We start from the raw sequence: 21857 nt of genomic DNA on the forward strand, positions 1-21857 counted from the left end.
TTCACAACTTTTCATTAACCTTTATTTTATCAACAGAATCTATACACTTATTTACAAAAAAAATTCTCAGTAGTCGTTGGTCATCTGTCACCATTCCTAAACAAGCAGCATCAGTAGAAATTTCTCTGTACACTTCAATGCAAATACTGCAGCAGATTTAAACATCAATATGGACATTTGCCATGTCCATTCAACATAAAAAAACGAATGCTATCTACTGTTCGAATGAAGCGCAATAATTATTATTCCCTTTATTGTACACGTTAATATACCACATTAATGCAGAAAAAATATATAAGGGTACTTGTATATATATATAATGTGATAACGCATATTTACCAGATACTCTGTATAGACATAATGTATTTTAGGAGGACTTCAATAATTTTATAAAAAAAGATCACACGTTACAGATACTGCACCATAAAATGATACATTTTTCAATGAAAGCTGCCATATGTTCAGTGATGCAAATTTAGATTCTGTTTCAATTTATATAACAAAGAAATTAGTGGCGGTTTTTAATGACGTTTCTTGTCCGCAACCGATACCCGCTATAACATGCTTATTAGTTCACTGTGAAGTTAGGCAATCTTTTTTTAATATTCTTTCCATGGGGACATTAGAATGGTCTTTAAAACTTACTTTACTAGGGCTATTTAGGAAGATTAAAAGCGTGTTGTAAACGTAAACATTTTCTGCACCATAGAAAACATTTTTTTTTTAAAGTTTAGAACTCCGAATCAATTCCTATTAAAGGTTTTAGACAACAGTGTTGTCTAAAGGTTTTTAGACAACACTGCAGAGTATGGCAAATCCAAACAAGAGACCGATTCTTCATTTTAGAGGAAACCTGTTGTAACAGTTGTTATCTTTCACAGCTGGTGTTGCATCCAGCACTGGAGGTGGAAGTAGTTTGAAGCCAAAGAACAGCTCAGTAGCTTCACATGCTGAGGTATACTGTATCTGTCTTTAATGGTGAATCTGGGACCTAAGCAATGGTCACCTCCTGGAGTTAGATGGAAATCCTGTCTGTCCTGAGATGTTGCCCTTAAATTAAACCAATTACAAGAGAGTAATTGTTGACTTTCTTCAAAAACGCTGGTTGCCTGTCTTTCATGTTATCCATTGTCTTCATTTAGCATTTTAGAGGAAGGCTTATGATTATGATGGCAACATGTGTATTTCTCCCAGGTTTCCATTGAGAATTTGGAAGTCTTCATACTGGTGCTCTATTTGTTGCAGTTAAAACAAAAATTTTTTTACCAGCTAGTAGCTGGAAAGGAGCCTTCTCCCCTTGAAGGTGCTATAAATTGTGAAATTCTGGAGAAGCGGTGAGCAATTTTTGGAGGTTCTGTAGAGCTGCATGATTAATCGTTAAGAATCAAGATTGCGATTCTTTCCCCCTCACGATCTTAACAAAGCATTTTCACAATTCTATGCAGAGTTCTCTGCTCAAGCCGACAGCTGTCAAAAAAAAAAACAAAAAAACAGGCAGTCTGCCAAGTTTCACAACATTCTTCAGCTGCTGAGCTAACTATAAACATTGTAACGTTTTGTTCTTTAGATCAAAAGGAATGACTTTCGGTCTGTAAATGAGGGAAGTTTAACCACTTAAAGTCTAAACCTTTTTTTGACACTTGTTGGTTTCAAGTTAAAATCATTATTTTTTGCTAGAAAATTACTTAGAACCCCCAAACATTATATATATTTTAGCAGAGACCCTAGAGAATATAATGGTGATTGTTGCAATATTTTATGTCGCACTGTATTTGCGCAGCGGTCTTTCAAATGCAATTTCTTTTGGAAAAAAATACACTTTATTGAATTTATAAAAAACTAAACCGTAAAGTTAGATTCTCATTTTTCCCAGAATCGTGTAGCTCTAAGGCTCTGACCTTCAGAGTCATCATACTGTCAGCTTGGAGTTCAGAGATTGTGGAGAATGGCTGCAGTAATTACTGTGTGGTGTGTCCTTCTGCAGGAGATTTAAACCCCATTTTATATGACTGGGAAGAAAAAGACTGCTGCATTATATCACTGTGTGTGCAAATGTGCTGTGAAATAGAGTACATTCACTGTCATGGAAGATGAAAACGAATTAATATTTCATCCCACTTAAATTAAACCACCTACTCTTAAACCCTGACAAGCATTTATTATAGAGAAAACCTCTAGTTTTACACTCACTTTAATAATCCTCTATTTACATATAAAATACGATGTTCTAATTACTAGCTTGGAATTTCTATTAATTTTACCTTAAACAGCCTCCTAGGTGACCGATCCATTAAATTACAAAAATATTATTGGCCAGTTAATTTGTTGGTCTGCATATTGGTAATTAAAGAAAAAAAATAGAAAGCTATAAAGAAAAAATAATTTACTTTGACAACAAATATAAAACTACATTGTTTCCTTGTAAGCATTTGAAACCTCATGTAGTGCTGTTCATTTTTATTTCCTAATGAATCAGTATCCAGTATCAATTTATGTGAACTACAGTGAGATGTGTTGTATATAATGTATTGATTTGATGTTTTACGCTATCTCAAACCTAGACAAACTCAGTTTTTTTTGGTGTGCAGCAATGTCAACTACATTCACCACATTGAACAGTACCACATAATATTCTGACATGTGAAACCTATATAGGTATGTACACACAAGGACTGTATAGTACATGTGACTCCTTTTGTACTGTATTGTTTGCCACAAATATGATTCGTGCATTGGAAGGAAATCGCTGTGTAGTGCTCAGGGGAGATTTCACATTTGGTCATCTTTTAATCAATATGATTATTTTTGTAGCAATTAAGTAGGAACATAATATACTTCATGCTACTGTGTGTTGCACACTATTTATTGTTCTGTAGACTTGGATATGAGGGAAACCTCTATCTAAGATAAAGAAAAAGTACTAGTATCTGTAACAGAAATAAAATTACGGTATATTTATTTCAGCTGTGTCATGGACAAGTACAATCTTTAATGGCTGAGTGTTACTGTCCCTCAGCATGACTTCCACTGCAAAGGGAAAAAAAAAATATATATATATATATATATATATATATATATATATATATATATATATATAACAAAATTGTACCAGATGTGTTCATATCAGCCTATAAATAACAATAGGTGCGTACAGGAGAAACAAGTTTTTTTGTTTTTTCCCTGTTTTAGTTCAGTTTATATATTTAGGACAATTATTTGAGACTACACCCGTTCAGTATTTTTGCTATTGCATATTTTACAAGATAGTTATGTCATGTATAGAGTTGGCTCTTTACTTATATTTTAATTTTGACCACAAACGTCACAATATAAATAAAAAAATTTTTCACGTTTAAAAATAAAAAATATTGATACGTCCAAGTCTTCCCGTGTAATTCTCTGCAGTTTTATAGTTATCTACAACAGTATACATTCTTTTATTTTCCATAATGGAAAGTAGAGGTAAAAGACTGCAGTTTTGTCCTTTATTTGATTATAATATTAAACTGTACAAAAAGGTCTTTGGAGTTTTAACCCCCGAAAGCAGCATTTTTCTGTTTTTGCTTTTGTGGACTCGGAACTCCAAATCTCAGTGTTTTGGCTCCTTGGAGTTGAGTGGCCACAGATGAAATTGGTTTTATATTGTCCTAGTTCAGTCAGTAAAAATAAGATTACTACATACAATTGTCCATAAAAGCCACAAAGTTTTCTGGCTGGTCATTCCCATCTCAGGTTAAGTCCAAACTGTGCGAAGGCTGTTTAAAAGTTTGGGATGGAGCACACAGTGCTAGTGAGCAGCATGGAAGGTGTCATTATTACTATTTTTTTAAACAGGAATTTACTGATTAGCAGGCTGCTATCAGTGGGATGAATCTGCATTCTCCAACACAGATATAAAATCCCTCTGCATGGGGACTCGCCAGACAAGGGGAAAATCCGCAGGCAAATCATGGAGCTGGTTCTCTGTATTTTAGATCACTTACATTCTTCCGTGCCTTTATTTTTCCAAGCAGAGACTTTCCCCAAATATTAAGTGGACAGTATTCCAGATTAATGATGATTTTTTTTCTAAGGCATACTGTGAAAAAAAAGAAATATAATTTACCCACCATCGCCTTCTCCTGTATTGTTTTCTATATTAAATCTTTCTTCTTTTATTAGACTTTCTATGGCTGATATATGATTTCAAAACCCATACGCTCCCAATTACTGAACTTGCATTGCTTAAAAAAGAGAAAATTTAATTTTTTTTGGGTTGAATATGTGAGGAAGCTCCACATTCAATTGCTATGAAAATTAATTCACAAAAAAAAATGAGGATGATGAAAAAAAAAACATGTAGATGGATTCCAGAATGTTCCGGACAGATTTTCCATGATCAGGGATGTTGTGAGAAATTCAATTGCTACAAACTTTACCAAAACTTTCACATTTAAAGAAAATAAATATAAAGGTATTTGTAAAAACCATTTTGCCAACAATAACGTTTCACAATTTAATCCGGGATAATCCGGGGATAATTGCACTTTTAACATAAAAGCTAAACAACATCTATAGAACAAGCTATAGTAAAGTAAAAATAACCATGTTTTAGTATGTTGTGCTAATCCCTTGGTGATTATAGTCCACTTCCAGACTTCAATGTGTCCATTAAACAAAATACTTTCTTTTTCTCTTTGTGAAAGAAATATCTTAGCCATTGCCACATTTGAAATGAATACTGCTTATAAAGCAATCTATTAAGATTCTGAGTAAATGAGTCCATCTTTTTTTTTTTTTTTTTTTTCTCAAAGTATAGAAACAATATATATATATTAGTGCATCTGGAAAGTATTTGCAGTGCTTCACTTTTTTCCACATTTTATGTTACAGCCTTATTTCTAAATGGATTCAATTAATTATTTTCCTCAAAATTCTACAAAAAATACCCCATAAATGACAACGTGAAAGAAGTTTGTAATCTTTGCAAATTTATTAAAAATAAAAAACAACAAAAATCCCATAGACATAAATAAGTATTCACAGCCTTTGCTCAATACTTTGTTGAAGCACCTTTGGCACCAATTACAGCCTGAAGTATTTTTGAGTATGATGCTACTTGCTTGGCACACCTATTTTGGGCAGTTTCTCCCATTCTTCTTTGCAGGACCTCTCAAGCTCCATCAGGTTGGATGGGGAGTGTCAGTGCACAGCCATTTTCAGATCTCTCCAGAGATGTTCAATTGGATTCAAATTCAAGTCTGGACTCTGGTTGGGCCACTCAAGGACATTCACAAAGTTGTCCTGTAGCCATTCCTTTGTTATCTTGGCTGTGTTCTTAGGGTTATTGTCCTCTTGGAAGATGAACCTTCGGCCCCAGTCTGAGGTCCAGAGCACTCTGGAGCAGGTTTTCATTAAGATGTCTCTGTACAGTACATTGCTGTGTTCCTCTTTCCCTCGATCCTGACTCGTCTCCCAGTTCCTGCCACTGAAAAACATCCCCACAGCATGATGCTTCCACCACCATGCTACACTGTAGGGATGACATTGGCCAGGTGATGAGCAGTGCCTGGTTTCCTCCAGACATGCGCATGCTATTTAGGCCAAAGAGTTCAATCTTTGCTTCATCAGACCTGAGAATTTTGTTTCCAATGGTCTGAGAGTCCTTCAGGTGCCTTTTGGCAAACTCCAGGTGGGCTGTCATATGCCTTTTACTAAGGAGTGGCTTCCGTCTGGCCACTCTACAATACAGATCTGATTGGTGGAGTGCTGCAGAGATGGTTGTTCTTTCTGAAGGTTCTCCTCTCTCCACAGAGAATTGCTGGAGCTCTGTCAGAGTGACCTATGAGTTCTTGGTCACCTCCGTGACTAAGGAACTACTCCCCCAATCTTCTTCCATTTGCGGATGATGGAGGTCACTATGCTCATTGGGACCTTCAATGCTGCAGAAGTTTTTCTGTCCCCTTCCCCAGAGTTGTGCCTCGATATAATCCTGTCTCGGAGGGCTATAGACAATTCCTTGGACTTCATGGCTTGATGTGTGCTCTCTGACATGCACTGTTATATATAGAGATATACAAGTGTGTGCCTTTCTAAATCATGTACAATCAACTGAATTTACCACAGGTGGACTCCAAGTTGTAGAAACATCTCAAGGATGATCAGTGGAAACTGGATGCACCTGAGCTCAATTGTGAGTGCCATGGCAAAGGCTGTGAATACTTATGTACATGGGATTTTTTTTTTTTATAAATTTGCAAAGATTTCAAACAAAATTCTTTTATGTTGTCATTATAGGGTATTGTTTGAGGAATGTTTAGGAAAATAATGAATTTAATTAATTTTGGAATAAGGCTGTAACATAACAATGTGGAAGTGAAGCGATGTGAATACTTTCCGGATGCACTGTGCGTGTGTGTGTATATATATATATATATATATATATATATATATATATATTACACACACACTGTATGGCACTAAAATTCTTATCCGAAGAGCTGTAGTCTGTGTATATGTTCTGAGTGTTTATATTCAGTTTCATTGTCTGTTGGCTAATACATTAAAGATATTAGAAGTTTAGCTAAGAATGTTACTGTCAAATTGAGACAATGACAGAATTAGTGGTTTACTAATAAGTGTTATTTAAACAAGCAGTAATGCAGCCTTATATAAACTTCATGGCGCATAACATACATCAGTAGAGTGGGAACAAATATGTGAAATTGTTGTAACTGAGAGTAAATATATGAAAAATCTGTTTCACTATGCCTAATTCCTCTGCCAGCTATGGTACTTTATAAGGAAATTGAATATTGTATTATTTAATGAAGGCTCCAGAGTGAACATTAAACATGTAAATCTGTTTTGTTTTAAACAATTCCTCAGACAGAAGAAAACTGTTTGGGTTTAAACAGAAATTAGCTGATTTCATTTGAAGAAGTTCCTGTTAATCAGTTCCTTTCTGCAATAAAGTTAAGGGGATATTTACTGCCTACCTGCTGCAGATCATTTTTTTTTCTTTTTTCTATTTGACAGAAATTTGTGCGCATATGTCAAAACATAGAGCATTAATGTCAGAACAATTTGGCAATAGATATGACAGATCTGTGCTGCAGAGTGCTTAGTCAGGCTTTTCATAAGTGAATTCTGGAAGTGTCTATTCACCACAAATTGGAAGCGTTACGACTGACCTAAAATTGCTTCAGTGTAACAATATAAGAGTCGATTTCTTGAAGCCAGAGAAATATTTTGGTATAAAAGGAATATTATAAAGCTAAATGTGACAGAAGAATGACATGAACTAAGCTCCCTAATAAAAGAGGATGGGCTGACTCTGCACAAGAAACATTGAGCCGTTTAAAGAACAATGAGAGCAATTAATATATTTTGGTTTTTTTTATTTTTTGTTTTTTTTATTCAGTATTTGCACAAAATCAAAAATAAGTCAGTTAAATAATAAATGTACAGCCCTGAGGAATCAATGGGAAGACAATGCAGATAATGTCTGTCAAGAAAGGGTAAGGATAGGGGTACTTTGGGGGGTAGTGCAGACTGCTTAGTGAGTGGGATTTTGCTTTGGGGTCATTCTTTTTTTTTTTGGATGATTTGCGATTTGCTGATTACAAGAGCACCTTACTGCCAACTTGCATGATGCCAGGGGGTCACATTTATCTGCAATTAGAAAGGAAGTTTGACTCTTTTTGCCATCTATTTACTGTGGCCAGTTTAATTGCCGGGCATCAAAGAGCTTAACAGCAGGTAATTCTCCATATTCAGAAACAAGCTTTTGAGTGGATGAAACCCAGCATGGCACATTTCTGTCACAGGATACCTTAGGAAAAATGAAACCTAATTATTAGTCTGTAAACTGGGGTGAATAAACACAAATAGGGACTGATGTACCTTTGTAGCTACATACCCATCATTGGCTATATATGTGAAACAGCCCGCATTGCTTTGTTCAAAGTTTGTGCCGTCACTTGTCAACAAGTGAACATGCAGAAAAAGAAAACTATATGATATATCGTATATGATGTAAATGTAATATGAAATATTTTTTGCAGGGGTGGGGTGGGGGCTTTGCAGTATTGGGAAAGTCAACCAGTTGTTTCTTTCCTTCCTATGTGTTTAGTGTCCTTCCATTGATAAATATTTCATATGTTCCTCTTGTCCTGGGATTATATATAAAATATGAGATTTTATACAGCCCAATGAATGTTTTTTGTGCAGAGAATATGTAGAGTTCTTAGATTCACTCTTTTGATGCAGAGTTTCGTCAGACATGAGACAAGATAATATTAGAAGTTTCATAACACCAAACTGAGTAGATGGTTCACGCTTGGCAGATTCTGCATTACAAGGGAATCACCTGCATAATTTACAACTTTGTGTAGAAACAAGAGAAAAAAAAACTTGAGTCTTAGTGCCAGGTACAAGAGTGCAATCTATATATCCTCCGTTTTCTGGAGTAATGCTAAACTGCCATCTCTACTGTGTGGATATAATGCAGATGTGACTGTGCGCTGTTTGATCAGGGGAAGCATTGCATTAAAGCCATATTGAGGTATGTTATGGTAATACTATCTGTGGCTGAGATGCAAGCCTTTGGGGTGTTTTGGTTATGAGGGAAATTTATCATAAATTACTCACTTATAGTTCAAATGATCATATTGTTCAGTGGAAATGTTATTTTTGCTGGAGGTGGAACAGGAAACTAATGGCATCTAATTTTCTTCTGCTGTATTATGTGGAGAGAAATAGCATTGCATATGAGAAACTATTCATTTCTGAATGCATAGAGGACTACAGGTGCATACAGCAGTTATGGTTTAACTTTAGAACACTGTTTTGTGCGATCTGATAGTGCCGATAGATATTCTGACAAAATAATTGGCCTGCTATTGGTTCTCCATCTGTGAACTTCTCTATTGAAGTGGATAAAGATGACGAATTCCTGATTCAAAGCTGATGCAGCTGTCTGTCCATTTCACAATTTATGTGGCTGGGACTTGTCCTCCATGGACATGTCAGTTTAGAAATCTGAGCAATGATGCCCTTTTGTCATCACTCCAACATGGCACGTCTCATTTGAAATATGCTGCATAAAGTTGTTTGAAGTTGGAAGACTCTTTCACTGAATGATCTTGTAAAAGGGATCTCTAGTCTTTTTATATATTTATTGATAAAAGGTATATGTTGGCTTAATCTAAATAGCCGTACCCAATGTGTGTTACTGATATATAACACATACAGTGTATATTTCTTTTTTTCTGTGTAACTTATGCACACAAAGGTAACCATATTTGTTCTCGGTAGATGCAGGCATGTTCTATAGCTGCACAAAAAAATCTTTACTGTTCCTCTCACTGTAAGTCTATCAAACTGCTAGAAAACACAATTTATGTGGCTCAACCTGACATCTCAGCAGCAGTTCTGCAGGAAGGCTAGCTGCACTGCCTGGTGCAGAGCTGTCTACTAGACTCACTGGAGCTTTTCAATTATCTTTCTGTACTCTTCAGGGAGGCTGAACTACATTACCTTGAACAGAGCTGTTCACTAGACTCACTGCAGTCTCCCTATAATTGTTCTGTACTCTTGGCTGACTGTTGCTATTGGTTAAGCCTTTAATTATGTTAAGCTCAGGGACTACTTTCTAAAGGCCAGAATCCAGTCATCAACTCTTTCCCCCTCACCATTTCTGTTACTTTGACACTTCAAACCGGATAATATTTGGTGGTGAAGTTGAGCAAAGTGTGAGAAACAGAAAAGCAATTATTTTGAAGATCCTAATGCTGGTTTAGGCCACACGGGAGGGTTAGGAATCCATGTGGTGGAGTGGCTGAAGAGAAGCGTTATTCTTACAAAGCATTTTGATCCCACAGGTAGATAATCTGGCCATATTTATCTGGAAGACTAACTTTAGCCATAGGTGTCCCACCTCAGTCCACCAGAGGGCGTCACACTTCTGCCATCACCAGTGTAAATAACAGTGTGCTATTACTATGGGAAGTGATTATTGGACACATGCATGTCTGGAGGAATTTAGTAGATATAATGCAGGCTGTAGCCGCCTCCCATTTCATTATGGCTAAATGTAACCAGTCAAACATATTTTTCAAGGAGAGAAGAAGTGATTTGCTGCTGTTTTTTAAATTTTTATTTTATAGTTAAACGCAAATCCTTCTGGATCCAGGAACAAAGTGCAGGTGTCGTCAGTGTTCATATTTCCGCCATACAGGACTCTGCAGGCATAATAGGCCACCCATAGTGTTAGAATATTTGCTTACTATAGTTTTCTGTCCTGCCCTTGTGGGCATAATTTGGCAAATGTTTTTGGACAAGAAAGAAATAAAAATAGTATCATTTAACATTAAAATAATTCACCAGCAATAACAGGAATCATATACAAATATGTATTGTTATGGCACATTTTTACAACATCTGTGAGTAGTTTTTTCTCCAAGGAAAAAAAAAATCTCTATCATTTGCATTTCTAGGTGTTTCCTAGAATACATCAGTCTAATGTGTTGCCTCCAGCAATGAGTGCGTCAGAGCAGGACCATCCATAGTGAGCCAAGTCCGTTATTAGCGGGGGCAACGGTCATGTCTCTGCTGTATTCCGACCGTTAACAATTACTGCTGTTTCTGAATTCACCGTTTTCTGTGATCTGCAATTTAGTTGGGTTTGTGGGTGAAATTCCATTACGTGTTTGCATGCTGTACCTCTCTTTTAGCTGCGTTAGGGCACTCATTAACCTGGCGTTGGCGGCATCTAGTGAGGCAATACGTTTTTCCTGAAATGACAACAAGACAACTTTTGACTCAAAGGAATTTATATTTGCTTGGTGGTTACTACACATTCTCATCCATAAGAATACTTCTGTACAGCAGTGTTAGTGTTATTTTCATTGACGTAATTATTTTAGTCAACTAAAAAGAAATTGAAATTTGACGCCAAAATGAACACTGCTCTACAACATCAGCATAAGTAGCGGGCATCTACTAAGCTGCTGAAAGTAAAAAAAAAAAAAAAGGCTTTTCTTAAAAGTTGTACTTCTGTTTGTCAAAGCATTTTTTGTTCATGAAACTGGTTTTATTTATAAAGGTGTTAAATATCACAACGGCTAAATCGGTGTCTAGTGCATGTTCAAACCTTTATACCATAAATAACATGTTATATTTTTTACTCCAGGAGTTTATCAATTCTAGAGAAATGCTTAAATAATGTATTACAATGTAACTAAACCCAAAAATATGACAGGCAATTCAGATGATTAAAATACAACTAAAACAACATTTTAGTTAGACGACTGATTGAAGTCAAATTTTGATTTCGTTTTAAAGGGGTTTTGAAATTGGAGACACCCTGAACAAAGATCCAAATTAAAGTGGTTCTAAAGGCCTTTACCTTCATGCATTCTACAGACATTATCAAAAACGCGGCTCAGGAACAAACACACATGAGTGCTTGCTATGGGGGCATTCAGCAGGGGGAGGGGCGAGGAACGCCGGCGGGAGGCCCGAGCAGAGGAGGATCAGGGCTATGCTGTGGAAAACCAATGCACAGATAAGGGTATGACATGTTATTTAACCCCTTCCTGACCAGCCGCTGCAGTTTTACTGCCGCAGGTTGGCTCCCCTGGGCGAAACAACATTAACTTACGTCGGTTCGCCTTTTGATCACTAGGGGGCGCGTGGGCGCTGCTGGAAGCATGCTCACACATGCCCGCGATGATGCGTGTGCCTGGCGGTCACGATAACCGGTGGGCACCCACAATCGCTCCACACAGAGACAGAGTGGAGATCTGGCAATGTAAACAGACAGATCTCCATGCTGTCAGGGGTGAGGAGAGCGATCTGTTGTTCATACTAAGTATGAACAACGATCGCTCTCCTCACTCAAACAGTCCCCTCCACAGTTAGAATCACTCCCTAGGACACACAATTAACTCCTTGATCACCCCCTAGTGTTAACCCCTTCCCTGCCAGTGACATTTACACAATAATCAGTGCATTTTTATAGCACTAATCGCTGTATAAAAGCCAATGGTTCGCCATAATGTCGCAGTCCCGATAAAAATCGCTGGTCACCTCCATTACTAGTAAGAAAAAAAATAATAATAAAAAAAATGCCATACATCTTTCCCCTATTTTGTAGATGCTATAACCAATCAATATACGCTTATTTTTTTTTTACCAAAAATATGTAAAAGAATACATATCGGCCTAAACGGAGGAAAAAAAATGTGCTTTTAAAGAAAAAATTGGGGATATTGTGTTTTTTTCAAAATTGTCACACTTTTTTTATTTATAGCGCAAAAAAATAAAAAACGCAGAGATGATCAAATACCACCAAAAGAAAGTTCTATTTGTAGGAAAAAAAAGGATGTCAATTTTGTTTGGTACAACATTGCAGGACCCCGCAACTGTCAGTTAAAGCGATGAAGTGCCGTATTGCAAAAAATGGCCTGGTCATTAAGCAGCCAAATCTTCCAGGGCTGAAGTGGTTAACAAAAACACTTTAATAAATGAGAAGTAAATGGTCTCTGGAACAAGATAGCAAGAGCAAATGCTGAGGATCAAATGCTGATTGAGATCCAGGTGTAGGAAGGAGAGGTTCTGCCCCACTGAGAATTTCCCAAGGTGGAAGCCTTGAGTTTCCCACCAACTGCAGTATGCTTTCCATGTATAGTGATGGAACTTGTGAGCAGTCTTCATAGCATTGTGGCAATGACCATTTTAGAGACCCCCCATCCCTCATAACCTGGGCTTAAGGAGCCATGCCGTTTAAAGCCAGCAAGATTCCTCAGGTCAGAGCAATGTGGATCACTAGAATTGTCCTCTATCTGAATTCTGTGAAACAAAGGTGTTTCAAGGGACGAAACTAGAACAGGGTGTAATGCTGCCACACAGCCTTGTGCCTGGGAACAAACAAGTCCAGTCTGCCAATTAATTGAACACACGTAAATGGCAAACGAGGCTAGAACATGGTCTGCTCTACCTCTCTTCACCGCCACAACATGACTTCTGACTCCTTACTGAAGTTCGAAGTATGCTACTTGCTGGTGGTGTTGTCTGACAATATATGGATCAGTTAACCCTCCAGCTGGGCCATCCAAGTCCCCTGCATTAATGATATGACCAGGTTTCCTCCTCAGTCTGAAATGCTGGCATTCATTTGGAGGATATTCCAAAAGACAGGAAGAACTATCCCCACTACATACCTAGAATCCTAAGCCACCAAGCCAAAAAACAACTTGGTCTTTGGCGCTGGACAAATATGTCTGGCCAGAGACTGGACTGACTTTACCCAAAGCGGCAGTATGTTGTGTTGTAGAGGTCTGGAGTAACACTAGGCTAAAGAAACTGCCTTGAAGGAGAATACCATTTACTCTAGGACTCTCTTGTAAAAGCAAAGAGTTGGGAGACTCATGGCCTGGAGAGTATGGGTTTGGGATTAGAGAGTTTAAAATTTCTCTTAGAGAGGAACATCTTTGATTTGAGCTGTAACTAAGACTAGACCCAAGTACACTAAACATTGTGTCTGTCACCTGAACTTCTGCAAGGTTTGAACAGTCAGGCTCTGTTTATATCTGTGCATTCTGGGATACACGTCGTGCGTGTGGTGCCATTATTACTGGCACCCAACCGCGGCAAGGAAACGGGCAACAAACATGGTAAAATGTGCACACTGGAATGCAGAAAAAAAGCTCCATGAGCTACTTTGCTGCATTTGTCAAGCCACTGAAATCAATGGGCTATGCATAATGTGCAAAAAAGGTTCATTTTAAATACGCTAGGTATGGATGGGGCCTCCAGTTGTCTGCCACAACCTGTGCCGACTGTTCCCTCAATAGAAGGTCATTCAGGTATTCCACAATAGGAATGCCCCAAGAACACAGCAAGGCTAGGGGCCAGCACCTAAGTGAACACCCAAGTTACAGAAGAGAAGCTGAATAACAGAGCCAAAAACAAAGTGCAGAGGTCCCACAGAAAAACTTAAAAATCGCTGGGATGATTTGGACACTTTGTCCTGAGTGTTCACAGATGTCAGGAAATCTCAATAGTGAGGGGAGCCTGCAACGGTCGACACTGTGGCTTGAAACGGACATCATACAATACCATGGCAGTGAAGAAACTAAGGATAAGAGGCAAGGACACAGATACTCACAAAACCCAACCCGCTGGTAGGGGGTGTAGGGACAGATGGTCACCAGCCACCAGAGCATCCAACAGTTTCTGGTTCCTGACTTAGAAGGTTTTTGTTCTGCTACTTTAGGAGGTAAGATAGTACTCTTTCCTGCTGTAATCTTCTGGCTACATACATCCAAGTCTTTGCCAAAAAGGAGTTCACCAACAAAAGCTATATGTTTAAACTGCACCTTTGGTCGCTCCAGCATAAATCCTTATGGATGTCTGCCAATTGTTCCAGCACTGTGCAGAAGACCGCAGAAAATTCCTCTTTTGATACTTTCTCCTGAGGCTTCTTCCTCTGGACTTTTGTAAGAAACTGGATGCTGAATCAGAGCCTGAGGCAGAGATTAATTAGTGGAAGGAAGATTGTCCCCAACTGTAATGTGGGGATTAGGTTCTCTAGATTCCTGTTACCCTTCATTCTGAACTGCCATGCTCCCTGCTCCTGAAACGGGCACAACACTCTAAGTACAGATGACGGATAAGAGATAGCCTTCCAGTGTCCAATCACCTGGAGGCCTGGGATCCCTTAGGCTGGATTCACACCTATGCAGTTTTAGTGCTTTTTGCATTTTGCAGATTTGCACTACAGAACGTGCCCCATAGGAAACCATGTTAAATGGACTGTAGTGCAAATCTGCAAAATGCAAAAAGCACTAAAACTGCATAGGTGTGAATCCAGCCTTAGTCACAATGAGCCTGTGCTACATTGTCCTGAAGCTACGGTGCATCCTGTGCCCTCAGCAGGCAGCCCAGAAAGGGATGAATCCAAGAGAGCACCTGTAGAGGAGCAGTATGCACTATCCTGGGTCCAAGCACAGACAGGCAGGGCTGCATTTTCACCTGTACCCTAACACCAGCGGCTCTAATGCGAATGCCCAGCACTTTACGCCCAACAAGGCTGCCATAAGGCTAATGCCGCGTACACGCGACCGTTTTTTCTGTCAGAATAAACTCTGGCGGTTTTTCTGACGGAGTTCCGCTGAAACGGACTTGCGTACACACGATCACACCAAAGTCCGATCATTTAGAACGCAGTGACGTACGATGGGACTAGAGAAAGGAAGCTAAATAGCCAGTAGCCAATAGCTGCCCTTGCGTTGTTTTTGGTCCGTCGGAATAGTATACAGACGAAGGTTTTCCCGGTATTGATTCCGTCGGAAAGATTTAAAACATGTTCTATTTCTAGGTCCGTCAGAATTTTTGAAAGTAAAAGTCAGATGAAGCCCACACACGATCGGAATAACCAATGAAATGATTCCGTCTGACCTTTTCTGCCGGAAAGTCCAGTCGTGTGTACGCGGCAAAAGGCTTCAAAAGCTTGGCCAATTGCTACCAGGGCACCAATGCTCCCTGCAGCTCCTGGTCATGGTAGTAAACAAATGTTACTATGTCCATGTTCCTCCAAGCCCCAGGGGCAGGAACCAACACTGGGGTAACTTACTCGGAATGTTGCATAGTCTTATCTACTTAATCAATACCCCGCATAATTTTCAGGGACTGTGCTCTGTGGCAGGAGCCAACAGCTACAGACCTATAGTTCAGGCTAACTTGCAAACTGCCTGTTGCAGGATCCAGTGCTAGTAGCACCTTACAGGCTAGCCCCGCTAGGAATACTAAGATCCATAGGGACCAATCTGGATAACTGCAGCTGCTCTGGAGTACTGAAGCTCAGCAGCCAAAACGCAGTTCGAAATCACAGTGTATGAGTGTTCAGTCACCTGGAGGTGAAGCATAACCCAATGGTTTAAAAATTAACGCTCCCATTTCCTGTGATGTGTGATTAGGAAAAAGAATATTTACCAAATCAGCGGTGCTGGTTATCTGTGCTCTACCTGAATGGGTTGAGATTAATTTACAACAGATATATGGTGGCGGAAATAGGATACTGGATACAATTTCCTTCTATCTGAGAATTGTGATGTCAGATAAGTGACAGTGCGGGAATATGAACAGCAACAATGACAACAAATAATAGATGTGTATCCTGCCAAAGATTTTAAAGAGGAATGCTGCTTTCTGGTGGGGATGTTCACTTGTAATAATTACAGATATGAACATTGAGAACATTCTAAGAATTACAAAGCCGCTTAATAAAATCTAAATGCAGCCAGGAAATGATGTGAAGGCAGAGAGCCGACTTCTGTCGGATTACAAATTCTGATTATGAATTGTAATTAACTCAGGACAAGAAACATTGATAAGGCATCTTCATAATTTCATAGTTATTAGTGAAGCTGGCCTCATTCTTGCTGGATTAGATGTGGGATGTCTGAAGGCCTGATGTGCTATCAGTTAAGTGGCTGTTCAGGGAAATATATAAGTGGCACCGTCTGCTCTTTTCCCTGTGAAATTAAATAACATTTTGCTGAATTAATATTTTCCTGCCTAATAAGTATAAAGTGCCATCCGGAGGCAGTGACACTGTGACAGTAACATAGACGGCAAGCCAATTGCATTACCTCCTGGAACTGCCCAGGGTCCTATTGTATCAGAAAATATCATACCTGTGCATCAATAATTTTCTGTTTGGAGTCTACAGCTGCCTGCATCTCTGCGTGGTCCTTCTTCAGCTCCTCCTCCACAGACATCAACCTGTACCAAACAAACCACACAATAATCTACATTTTCTACTTTACTACAATGCAGAAAAATGCTGAGGACAGCTAGAAGAAACCTGGTTAATCAGAGAATTTAGAAAGTACTGGCTGGGCAGTGTTTTCTGAACTGTAATATGCCACAGTCATTTCTTTCTACCCCCAGGGTCTTGTCCCTTTATTGCAACTAATTCCTGCTTCCACCTCACCCTGTCTACCTATCCCCCTGTGAAAGTGATATAGCCCATAGGAAGCAATCATACATTTTTTTTTTAAAAGCATGTGGTTTGGAGACTCTCAAAAATATGAGTTAGGACTGCACTATACAGAGGAGCATTGGCGAGGCACTACTTCATATATACATTATATGCAATGTGTGCAACTAAACCCTGTTTTTAATGTGAATTGTTAGACAGGGCTGTTTGGGGGGTTTTTTTGCAGACTAGCTGGTAAGTACTGGGAAATTTTTTTTTGGGGGGGGGGGGGAGTGATAAAACAATCCTAATTCCTTTTTCAGCAGCATGTGGCTGGGTTGCTATGGGTTTTATGAATTTATAACCTACAGCTGCAGTTCTGCACATCATTTTATCTATGTAAACAATGTGACCTATAAAAGCAACGTCAGGTCTATGAGACATCATCAGTTCTCTTGCTGTGACAGTTCTAGGACGCTGGGTCATAGCAAGTTGCTCTGCAATCTCTGGCGCTTCACAAGTGCCAATCAATATCTGGCCTATTAAGACGAAGCTTGTGTTTTGGTTCAAAAGCTCTGACATCTGCGTGATCTGTTGCATTTCAAGCCCAGTCTGTAGTGCCATGTACTGCATTATTAGTTAAGGGGTTTAATACAGGCTCCCAGAAAAAGAGTCATTTTGCACTTCACCCCCTTTGTAATATGTCTAGTCCACACTCCTGTGGGCTGACAATCTGATTGAGAGTATGGAGACATCTAGTAAAATATGATGGATTGACCTCCTGGAAATCTAATCAAGTGCCTCTTGAACAGAGCAGCAGAATCACATTGCTGCAAACCACACAAAATATTAGAGATTAAATAACCTCAGACCACGTGTCATAAATATCCTGGCTGGGGGCTGGAAAAAGACTGTCAAAGCAGCCTTTCACCGCTTTCCAGTAATGTCAAAACTATAGCGGGCTAGCTGAAAGTGTCTCTACATGAAATATATGGGGCAGATTAGTCAGTGTTCTAAAGTGTCATTAATTATAAGAATCCTTTTAAACTAGATGGGCCAGATCCTGTAAAGCCAGGCACTAGTGCAACCTAAAAGTGCTCTTTCTAGATGAAAGCTCATGAATTTGGTCTCATTAAAAGATGATTTCTGGTTATTAGGCTGGATCCTGAATTCTGCAGTCTGTGCCAATCTTAACCCTCTAGGTGTAGAGCAGGATAAACCTTTTCCTTGCCCTGGATACTCACAGACATGATAGCAGCGCTGAGTGCTTCATCTCTCCAATGAAAGCTGAAAGTTGCAATAAGTTACACTGACGTTGATCATACTACTTGAAAGAGTTCTGACATACAGTACTATGAGGAACAGAGGATAATCTACAAGTTTTTCTTTATAGTCAAATCTAGCTTAAATGTTTTTTTTTTTTTTCAGTGTGGGGAGGATTAAGGGAAAGGTTAAAACTTGCCCAGCCTTTTACTGTTGTTGTGACCCTGTCGTGGATACTTCCCCTTATTTTCTGTCCTGGTGACCCCATGTGTGGCAGGATATGACAAAATGTTACCAGAACACGAGGTTAGGAAAAATTTCCCAATGGCAACACAGCAATAACTTTTCCCTACCTAATCCATCCAAAATTGAAAAGAAATAAATTTTTCGAGTTCCATGCTAAATGTTGCTTCATGTTAGGAACCCTTATGTGCAGAGTTCTGGGCACAGCAAGTTTTTAATTTCAGAACAAAATATATAAAGGCAAAAAAACACTTCATCGTCAACGTCATCTCCAAAGGCCTACAAACAAGATGTTTGTACTGTAATATTCTCACAAAGTCTATGCCTTTCAGCAATTCTCCCCACCACATGCAGATACTTGCGCCTTTCAAGCTGTCTGCAAATGTGTGATCTCCATCATGTGGTTAACCACACAATCCTAGATATCCTTAAAGGGAGCTTGTTGTGGCACCTTTTGTATTGCAAGCAGCGTCATCTCATTCACAAGTTGTGTGTCATCTCTAGGGTATTAAAGCCAATATTCAGTGTGTCAGGTGGGAAATCTGAAACTAGTATGCAGCTTTTATTACAACAGTAGAAGAACAGTATTAGGTATAGCATGTTATTACCAAGATGGACAACAAGTGGCTGCAGTTACAGGTGGTGTGTATGCCACTGGATATTGGACTGGTGGCAGTTAGCAGGTTTTTGGAGCCACATTCATTGTTAGACACAAAGGAGGATTCTGATAGTTCTACCTGCTTATAATGCCCTTCATCTGCATCTCCTTGTCATCCTGCTGTCTGTGTAAGCGCTCTTCACTCTCCTCCAGCCGTGCCTGGTATTCCAGTAGAATCTTCTGCGTCTGCTCATCTTGGCTTTTGCAGCGGTTCTCATATTCCTCCAGTTTCTTGTTGGAAAGGCGCAGCTTGTCCTGGAGGACCATGATCTCCTGCTGGTACTGCCGGGAGAAACAGGCATTAATGATTCTCCAAACTTTAACAAAAAAGTGTATAAATGACTAGTAAATTAGAATGAGGCCTTAACTCCAGAGGGGAAGGAGAACATTGACAACTGAAACAAAACTATAACTTTACATACAGACATGGGATCACTGTAAACAAACATATTTCCTTCCTACTTGAAGAAAACTTTTCAGAACTACTAAAGCCGGCCATAGATGGATCAAATTTTGGCCAGTTCAGCAGGGACCGAATGAGAATCGATCTTTGTATGGGTAGGCTAAATGTACTGAAGTTGATCCATCCATCAACTTTAGTATAACCAACCTGTTGGATTTTTTTGCATGCGATTACTGCCTGTAGCTAAAGCCTCTATCATTGTGTTCTGCCGGCAGGGAAGGCTCCCCTCCGGCAGAACACAATAGCGCTGTGGAAGTGACGGACTGTTGAAGGGGGAATCAAGCGATTTTCTTTCCTGCAATCCATGGGTGCAAGAAAGAAAATCAAATCACCTATGGCTTGCCTTATCGCTTTGGCCAATTTTTTTGCATAAACAGATATAACCATGAAAGGCTCAAATTAGCTTTCTTTATAATGACAGGAATGCAGTGCAGGAAAATTCTGAAAAAACATAAGCAGTGGCACATAGCAATTGAGTTTTATCAAAGACATTCCAGGGAGATAACAGGAAAATAATCTCAGTGATGATTCCAATAGGTGTGCTTGTAACCTTGTAATTAGAAGTTTACACACAGGTAAAGGCGCTCACTTACTTGGTGTAATTCAGAAGTCTCCATGAGGAAAAGTATATATGAAGAGTAAAGACGGACAGAAGAGCTGATAAAAACACAGGTAGCCGTCGCACTGTACTCGCAGGATTTCCATTTTGCCTGCCTACAACATATTTCTGACCAAGCTGCTAGCATGTAGCTTAACCATGATGGTGCAGAGCCACCAGGAGAGCTTTGCACCCAGCTGGCTATGAAGAAGGGGCATACTCCCTCATCCACAGTCCCATGCCCTGGTCCCAACAACCAATCAACAGGTCTGAGCGTGGATATGACCAAACAAATACTGATCAATAGACAGTCTTATTTGTGTGGCATATTTTTGAAAGCCTTGGGCAGATCATACAAGAAAAGTATGTACTGTCAGCTTTGTCATAATATACATATTTCAACCTCTTCCTGGTACGACAGCTGCACTTTAAGCAATATATAGACTTTACAAGAAAAATATGTGGAAATGCTTGAATTGTTCTCAGATGAGATCTCCTCAGAATGCCATACTAACCTGTGACCTGCACTCATCACAAGTAAGTTCATTGTGTAAAGGCAGAGCTAGGAGCAAGAGGTACAGACCAGTGGTCTCCAAATTGGGTTCACAATTCCTACCAATTATGTTAACGATGGTTAATGCTGGGCCATTTTGTACTCCCGTGAGCTACAGTCTGGCCCACCTAAAGTCTGAAGGAGAGTAAACTGGCCCTTTGTTTAGAAAGTTTGGAGACCCCTGCCTTAGTGACTGGGATACCTGTTCCAACCTGTGAGATTGCAGCTACCCCTTCACCATGACTTGCAGGCTCAGGATCTCTCACAGTCATGAGATCATCATCCAGAAATGTTATCCCACAGCTTTGATATTCTTAGGGACACTTGTACTTGCATTTTTTGCGCACTGACATACAGTATCTCACAAAAGTGAGTACACCCCTCACATTTTTGTAAATATTTTATTATATCTTTTCATGTGACAACACTGAAGAAATTACACTTTGCTACAATGTAAAGTAGTGAGTGTACAGCTTGTATAATAGTGTAAATTTGCTGTCCCCTCAAAATAACTCAACACACAGCCATTAAAGGTCTGGGGCTGCATGAGTGCTGCCAGCACTGGGGAGCTACAGTTCATCGAGGAAACCATGAATGCCAACATGTACTGTGACATACTGAAGCAGAGCATGATTCCATCCCTTCGGGGACTGGGCCGCAGGGTAGTATTCCAACATGATAAAGACCCCAAACACACCTCCAAGACAACCACTGCATTGCGAAAGAAGCTGAGGGTAAAGGTGATGGACTAGCCAAGCATGTCTCCAGACCTAAACCCTTTTGTGCATCTGTGGGGCATCCTCAAACGGAAGGTGGAGGAGTGCAAGGTCTCTAACATCCAGCAGCTTTGTGATGTCGTCAAGGAGGAGTGAAAGAGGACTCCAGTGGCAACCTGTGAAGCTCTGGGGAACTCCATGCCCAAGGGGGTTAAGGCAGTACTGGAAAATAATGGTGGGCACACAAAATATTGACACTTTGGGCCCAATTTGGACATTTTCACTTTTGTTGCCAGCGGTTTAGACATTAATGGCTGTGTGTTGAGTTCTTTTGAGGGGACAGCAAATTTACACTGTTATACAAGCTGTACACTCACTACTTTGCATTGTAGCAAAG

The 21857-nt window shown here is 39.5% G+C and overlaps 1 protein-coding gene across 13 annotated transcripts in view; it reads right to left on the reverse strand.

Moving 5' to 3' along the window:
• DAB2IP (DAB2 interacting protein) overlaps positions 1–21857 on the reverse strand; it is a 728988-nt gene continuing 707131 nt past the window's right edge. For 9 of the 13 annotated variants that reach the window (XM_073599534.1, XM_073599530.1, XM_073599529.1 and 6 more), the window contains 3 exons: positions 19210–19412; positions 16683–16770; positions 7363–10775 (listed from right to left, as the gene is read on the reverse strand). In XM_073599534.1, coding sequence (XP_073455635.1) covers positions 10608–10775; positions 16683–16770; positions 19210–19412 — 459 coding nt within the window. In that variant the 3' untranslated portion in view covers positions 7363–10607. Of the gene's footprint in view, positions 4079–7362; positions 10776–16681; positions 16771–19209; positions 19413–21857 lie in introns of those variants that run through there. The other 4 variants (XR_012236021.1, XM_073599533.1, XR_012236022.1 and 1 more) reach the window with 4 other exon arrangements.

Source organism: Aquarana catesbeiana, linkage group LG09, assembly GCF_042186555.1.
Source record: "Aquarana catesbeiana isolate 2022-GZ linkage group LG09, ASM4218655v1, whole genome shotgun sequence".
Lineage (NCBI taxonomy): Eukaryota > Metazoa > Chordata > Amphibia > Anura > Ranidae > Aquarana > Aquarana catesbeiana.